Source organism: Aethalodelphis obliquidens, unplaced genomic scaffold, assembly GCF_003676395.1.
Source record: "Aethalodelphis obliquidens isolate GAN/ISIS:26980383/991018 unplaced genomic scaffold, ASM367639v1 scaffold10, whole genome shotgun sequence".
NCBI classification, from domain to species: Eukaryota; Metazoa; Chordata; class Mammalia; order Artiodactyla; family Delphinidae; genus Aethalodelphis; species Aethalodelphis obliquidens.
Genome location: NW_020837954.1, coordinates 21,961,162 through 21,969,124, shown reverse-complemented (window position 1 = coordinate 21,969,124; position 7,963 = coordinate 21,961,162). Strand labels below are relative to the sequence as shown.

The 7,963-nt window shown below is 35.7% G+C and overlaps 1 protein-coding gene across 1 annotated transcript in view; it reads left to right on the top strand.

Annotated features, from left to right (window-relative positions):
* MDGA2 (MAM domain containing glycosylphosphatidylinositol anchor 2) overlaps positions 1-7,963 on the top strand; it is an 848,836-nt gene that overhangs the window by 719,345 nt on the left and 121,528 nt on the right. The window contains exon 9 of the mRNA XM_027111155.1: positions 5,937-6,206. Within this exon, the coding sequence (XP_026966956.1) occupies positions 5,937-6,206 (270 nt within the window). The remainder of the gene's footprint in view (positions 1-5,936; positions 6,207-7,963) is intronic.

The following is a 7,963-nucleotide window of genomic DNA, read 5'->3' as shown; positions in this document are numbered from 1 at the left end:
TTTTTTTTTTTTTTTTGCGGTACACGGGCCTCTCACCGCCGTGGCCTATCCCGTTGCGGAGCACAGGCTCCGGACGCGCAGGCTCAGCGGCCATGGCTCACGGGCCCAGCCGCTCCGCGGCATGTGGGATCTTACCGGACAGGGGCACGAACCCGCGTCCCCTGCATCGGCAGGCGGACTCTCAACCACTGCGCCACCAGAGAAGCCCCTAGGAACCATTCTTGAAGTTATAATCACAAACCAGCTCTTATATATATGGATTTTGAACTCAAATTCATGTGACCCACATGATTAAAATAAAACCTCAAGCAATGAACTTGGATTAATGTGATCCTAGACATTGATGCCAAGAGTTGCCTATGGACACAAATCTCTAGAGGAGGAAGCCATCATCTGAGGCATGAAGTATCCTCATAAATATTTTTTAAAGGACAATGAGTAGCACAGAGTTAAAATTAACCAAGAATACACAGGAACAAGGTACCCTGAGAGAAAACCAGCAGAAAAGCCCTGTCAATACTATAATTGGGGGCTTCCCTGGTGGCAAAGTGGTTGAGAATCCGCCTGCCAATGCAGGGGACACGGGTTTGTGGCCCGGTCCGGGAAGATCCCTCGTGCCGCAGAGCAGCTGGGCCCATGAGCCATGGCCGCTGAGCCTGCGCGTCTGGAGCCTGTGCTCCACAATGGGAGAGGCCACAAGAGTGAGAAGCCCACATACCGAAAAAAAACAAAATACTATAATTGGAAATATCAGATGGTATAAAACAATTACTTTGTTTAAAGACAAGCGTTACTACCTTTGCAGGTAATGGGAAAGTATTAAAACAGTGGTATAAAAGGTATACCAAAGGACTACACACATTTAGAAATGAAAACTACATTATTGTAAATAACACAATGCAGATTAAGCAGAGATAAAGAAGAATTAGCTCAGAGAATTTATTCATGCAAAAACCTCAAGAAATGGTTGGAAGAGAGATTAAAAGACATGGAAAACAGAATAAAAAGGATTCTCAATTGAGAACAGAAAGAGAACAATACAGGTTTATTTGAAGAGCTAATGATGAGAATTTTCCAAAAATTTCCTAGATGACAGACACCAAAGTTTAATCAAGAGATTTAAGAAGCCCAGCAAATTCCAAACTATAAGTAAAAAGAAATCTATACCTAGAAACATTATATTGAAGCTGTAGAACATCAGAGCAAAAAAATTCTGAAAGTAGCTGGAGGAAAAAAAGATGTTCACTTCAAAGTATGAGACTTTGAGCTTACTTTTCTACAGCAATAATGGCCATCTGAAGACAATGGAATTATATCCTGTTGTGCTGAAAGAAAATAACTGCTAACCTATAATCCTGTGTACAAGGAAAATATCTTTTAAGAATGAGGTTAAAAGCCCAGAGAGAAACCCATGCACATATGGTCACCTTATCTTTGATAAAGGAGGCAAGAATATACAGTGGAGAAAATACAGCCTCTTCAATAAGTGGTGCTGGGGAAACTGCACAGCTACATATAAAAGAATGAAATTAGAACACTCCCTAACACCATACACAAAAATAAACTAAAAATGGATTAAAGACCTAAATGTAAGGCCATATGCTATAAAACTCTTAGAGGAAAACATAGGCAGAACACTCTATGACATAAATCACAGCAAGATCCTTTTTGACCCACCTCCTAGAGAAATGGAAATAAAAACAAAAATAAACAAATGGGACCTAACTAAACTCAAAAGCTTCTGCACAGCCAAGGAAACCATAAACAAGACAAAAAGAGGACCCTCAGAATGGGAGAAAATACGTGCAAATGAAGGAACTGACAAAGGATTAATCTCCAAAATTTACAAGCAGCTCATGCAGCTCAATATCAAAAAAACAAACAACCCAATCCAAAAATGGGCAGAAGACCTAAATAGACATTTCTCCAAAGAAGACATACAGATTGCCAACAAACACATGAAAGAATATTCAACATCACTAATCATTAGAGAAATGCAAATCCAAACTACAATGAGGTATCACCTCACACCGGTCAGATTGGCCATTATCAAAAAATCTAGAAACAATAAATGCTGGAGAGGGTGTGGAGAAAAGGGAACACTCTTGCACTGCTGGTGGGAATGTAAATTGATACAGCCACTATGGAGAACAGTATGGAGGTTCCTTAAAAAACTAAAATTAGAACTACCATACAACCCAGCAATCCCACTACTGGGCATATACCCTGAGAAAACCATAATTCAAAAAGAGCCATGTATCACAATGTTCATTGCAGCACTATTTACAATAGCCAGGACATGGAAACAACCTAAGTGTCCATCAACAGATGAATGGATAAAGAAGATGTGGCACATACATACAATGGAATATTACTCAGCCATAAAAAGGAACGAAGTTGAGTTATTTGTAGTGAGGTGGATGGACCTAGAGTCTGTCATACTGGGTGAAGTCAGTCAGAAAGGGAAAAAGAAATACCGTATGCTAACCCAAATATATGGAATCTAAAAAAAAAAAAATAGTCATGAAGAACCTATGGGCAAGACGGGAGTAACACACAAACCTACTAGGGAATGGACTTGAGGACACGGGGAGGGGGAAGGGTAAGCTGGGACAAAGTTAGTGTCATGGGCATATATACACTACCAAACGTAAAATAGATAGCTAGTGGGAAGCAGCCGCATAGCACAGGGAGATCAGTTCGGTGCTCTGTGCCCACCTAGAGGGGTGGGATAGGGAGGGTGGGAGGGAGGGAGATGCAAGAGGGAAGAGATATGGGGACATATGTATATGTGTAACTGATTCACTTTGTTATAAAGCAGAAACTAACACACCATTGTAAAGCAATTATACTCCACTGAAGATGTTAAAAAAAAAAAAAGAATGAGGTAAAATGTATATTTTTTGAAAATCAACATCATAAAGTGTACTAAATATAATTCAATATGATATACTTTAGGTGAAAGGAAAGTGTTCACAGATTTGGTAGGTCTGTGATGAAAGAAGGAATTAAGGGCAAATAAGCTAACATATATCTGGGTAATTTAAAAAATAGTGCAAGTATAAAGTATGATAATGTCCAATAAATTTTTTAAAAATGAGGGAATTAAAGTTCATGACTCAATGACATATGTCAGAACAGGAATAAAAGGAACAAAGTGTTCTAAGATTATTTTGTCTAAGAGGATGGTAAAGGTATTAATTGATGTTTTGGGATAACTTAAGTAGGCATGTTGCATGCTTTAAGACAATCAATAAAATAATAGAAACAGAGCAGTTAAGTTCCCAACTAGTAGCAGGAAAAGGGTTAGAATAATGATATAATCCATTAATACAAAGAAAACAAGGAAAGAAAGATCACAAAACAAACAGAAAGAATAAAATAACAGGAAACACTTGTACCCAAATATATCAGTATATTAAACTGAAATGATTAAAGTGCTAAGTACTCTGGGTAGAAGAAAAAGATTGTTTGACTTTTTTGAAAAAATAGAATATAACAATGTGCTGTTTAAAAGAGGTGCTAGTAAAATATAAGGTTACTGAAAGTATAAAAGGATGGAAAAGACATAACATGTAAATATTAACTAAATGAAAGCCGAGGTAACTATATTAATATGAGACAAAATAGAGTTTTAAATATTAAAACATTAATAGAGATAAAGGAGATAACTCACAAAGATAAAAGTTTCAAATCATCAATAACATAAAGGCGATTTAAATTTGTATGTAATGAATAGCATTGCCTCAGGTTATGTAGAGCAAAAAGGAGACAGGACTACAAGAAGAAAATTTTTAAAAGCTACTACCCTTTTAGAAGAGTTCAACACTTTCTTGTACGTTAATCCAAGTAGAATAAATGGGGCAAAAAAAAAAAAAAAACCCTAACAACTATATAAATGATATGGACAACACAGTTATCAGACTTAACCCAATAGATCCACATCACATCCCCAAACTACAGACTACTCCTTTGAAAGCACAAACAGGATAAAAATCGATCATATTCTGGGAGATAAAACAAGTTTTAACAAATTTCAGTTGATTTAATATATATGAATTGTTTTCTCTGAATATGATTCAGTTAAGCACAAAATCAGAACAAAGAAAAAATAAAACATAACCATATGTTTGGAAATAAAGAAGTACTTGGGTGCACAAATTCAACATGTCCACCAAACTCCAAACTACCCCTCCTTTCTTCCCTGTCTTCATCATTCATCCCCCTCTTGTCTAAGGCATCATTTATGGTCCCATGACATTGCCTTAGTTCAGGCCTTCTCTTTGAGTTTCTTCTCTCTGAGGTTCATGCTCCTCCTATCTGCCACAGTATGCCTTCTAAAAGATTGGTTTAATCATATAAAGGCTTTATTTAAAAATTTTTTAAAGACCCTCAGTACCAACAGGATAAAATTCAAACTCCATAACATGACATTCAAGGATCCTTGATAGAGCCTCTGCTTTTCTTTTCATCTTTATTTCTTCCCAAGCCTTCGTGCACCTTTTATGTATCAGTTATGCTATTCACTTATACTTCCCTAAACACCCTGTTCTCCCTGTCTCCTCCTTACCTTTGCACCTACTTACCCCTCTACCTGGGATGTCCTCTCTTACTATTCACCCACCTGACCATTTCCTATATATCCTGGGAGATACAATTCAAGTATCACATTCCTTGCCTGGTCAATCCTCATAGTGTTATTCACTTCTTCACTTTCTACCCTAGAATTGTTTTTTGTACTTCAGTTTTTTAAATTAGCTATTTAAATGTCTGTCTGTTGCGTTAGAGCATAAACTACATGCTGATAGGATCTTTTTCTTGTTCATTTCTTTTTCTATTCTTAGCACTTATATAAGGAGGGCTCAAAAATTGAATTTATGAATAAAATTAAAATTCTTATGGTAGCTTAAACATATTTGTGGAAAGAAGCAAGAAGGGTCAGTCAATATGTTGGCTATGAGAAAGGAGAGCAATATTATAAAAAGTAGATGGAATGACATGTAAAGAATATCAGATGGCACGTTTGGTGTGGTAGTCCTAAAACCTTTTAGCATCCTGAAGGAAGGGCTTCCAGGTGGAGTTGTACAGCTTTTATACTGCACAACTCAAGAGGGTGCCATACATGAACCATGTCATTAGAGCCCAGGAAATAATTGTTATTTATTATGACAGTTGGGAGTCATCATTAAGAAAAGACCTATATTTTGCATACCCTAATGAGAGAAATGTGTAACACCTTTTGGAAATCTTCCCATCAAAAACAAAAAGATTAGGTACCTAATGTAGCAAGTTTTGATTGTATGGGGAAAAAAACTCACAATTAAGCCAAATAAATGAGCCATTGCAGTGGGTTGAAATCCATATCCACCTGTGGTATAATTTGCAAAGTTTGTTTAAGGTTTACGCATGAATATTATGACTTGCAGTCAAATTCTTTCTGACTGAATAATTTAGAAAATAAATTTATATACTTGTGTTACCCATTTTATTAAATAATTGGTATCCAGAAGCCCAAGGACTGAGCCTCATATGGGATAATTAGAATTCACTGACTTGAACCAATGGCTTTGTCTGCTTCAGAATTTCATGCTAGTGTGGATACTCTGCTTTTATACCCAGAACATCATTTGCTTGCTAACAGTATAAACCAAACATACTAACAGTATAAACCAAACATACAAGCAAAAATAAACTCTGCTTAGTTTCACCTGCAAATGCTTTTTTAAAGCAATGAGTCTTATTCATTGCCCACACTCGGGAATCACGTTTCCCTACCCAAGCTGAAATTCCCAGGTCTAAATATGTTCTCCACCCACCTCTTAATATTCCTTCCCTGTTGCTAGATGTATTCTTGAAAATAGCTTCTCACAGTAAGAGTAGCCCCTGGCTTATTGCAAACCACATATTTTATCTGTTTTAATATCTCTTTTCTACAGATCCTCCTGCTGTGGAACCAGCATTTCTGGAAATCCGGCAAGGACAAGACCGCAGTGTCACTATGAGCTGCAGGGTCCTGAGAGCCTATCCAATACGGGTGCTGACCTATGAGTGGCGCTTGGGAAACAAATTATTACGGATGGGTCAATTTGACTCTCAAGAATACACAGAGTACCCAGTGAAGAGTCTTTCCAACGAAAACTATGGGGTTTATAATTGTAGCATCATAAATGAAGCTGGAGCAGGGAGATGCAGCTTTCTTGTTACAGGTAAGATGCTGAATATTTTGCATTTTTTTTTTTTTTTTTTTTTTTTAGATCTTGGGAGTTTAGGCTTATGTCAATATAAGAATGAAAGCATTTTGCAGATCCATGGAGCATACCATGAACAGCTTGACTGTTCATATTTAGAGCTTCTACTCGTTTATTTTCAAGGAAAGTCTATTTTAGTAGTTAAGATAGTTAATGTGCCTATAAAATTAGAAGTTTATGTGAATTCAAATAGAGTTGGTGATGAGGTTGGTTATGTTGAGTGTTTCAGTAATAAAGTGACAAACCTTAACTAGCTTTATTTAGATCAAATTGCAAATATTAATACTTGTTTTCTTTTGCAAGTTTAAAATCCCTTGCAATCCAATACCTGTTCTGGTTTTAATAGTAGAGTGATTTCTTTCTTTTTCTTGTTTATTTATTTATTACCTCTTAATGTGTGGTGAACCTTCATTTTGTCCCTGGCTTACCATAGGACCACAGATATTCAAAGGGAAATCAATATAGTTGTATCTGGTATATAATGAATTAGAGAGAATTATCATTTTTGATATCATTATCTTTTAATGTATTTAAGGAAATATTAAATCTGTATTAAATTATACATGTTTATTTAAATTATTTTGGTAATCTAAAGTAAATCTGTGTAATTTTTGAGCTAGGGTTTAGGCATACATTAAAAGGATATACTCCTTTTCATTATTATTTTGTTCTAGATAAAATTAGTTGAAACGGTTATAGTGTTTATGCTACTAAAAGAAGAAACTGGACATTGTATGTTATCTGGAAAGCAATCATAAAAATCATGATTAAAATGTTTCAGAATTAATTAAATCTTGTTCATTGGTAATATAAATTCTTATTAATAAGTTCTTACTCATAAGAGAGCTCTCTAATATGGGTTGCCTTGAGACATTTTTGCTTCCTGAAATGGGATATTAGGTGGATAAAATACAATTGACTAACCAAAGAATATGAAGGCATCCTCTCTGCTGGATCTTGCCACTTCTTGGTTTTGCAATCCCTTTTATTAACATTCAGTTGAACTTAAGGTTTTTCTACTTTGATACTTAAACTATTAAAATGAAATAAAAAATCCCTAGGACAATTACTTACATGGTGATTTAATTTTTCTTCCTAGGAATATTTACAAGGGTAAGAGAATGTACTCTATTACTCTATGGGGTAATTTAAATGGCATAATATACTTTCATTCCTTATTTATATGTTATTATCCCAAGCAATAAGAATCCTTCAAAGGCAATTGTTTTTCACATATTGGTGCAAATGGAGCACTTTACTTTCTTTCATTAACCCTCCAAAATAAAAATACTCCATAAAATTAACTAAACCCCTTTCTTCAGTCTTTTTGGCTTTATACACATTCTGATTTTCTCTGGTGACACTGTTTTCTAACTTTGACTGGTTTAGACCATGCTGCCTCTGCAAGATTTTCATTTGTTCTCTATTATATGATCCAAATCCTATTTTTTGAACTAGAAGACAAGCTGAGACCAGAATAAACACTAGCTCCATTCTCCCATTCCAGATCCATGGGGTGCAGTAAGTAGATTTCAGTAGTTGCAGGAAGGAATAAACCTGTTGTGGTTGCCCCATAGGGGGAGAGGAAACATACCCGTGCATTAATTTGTTTCCAGTGTGCATTTTTCGATCTCCAGGTCAACCTCATTGTTTCAAGATCTCCACATAAAATCTAATAAAGTTTTGGTTTTTTTTTTTTTTTTTTTTTTTTTTTT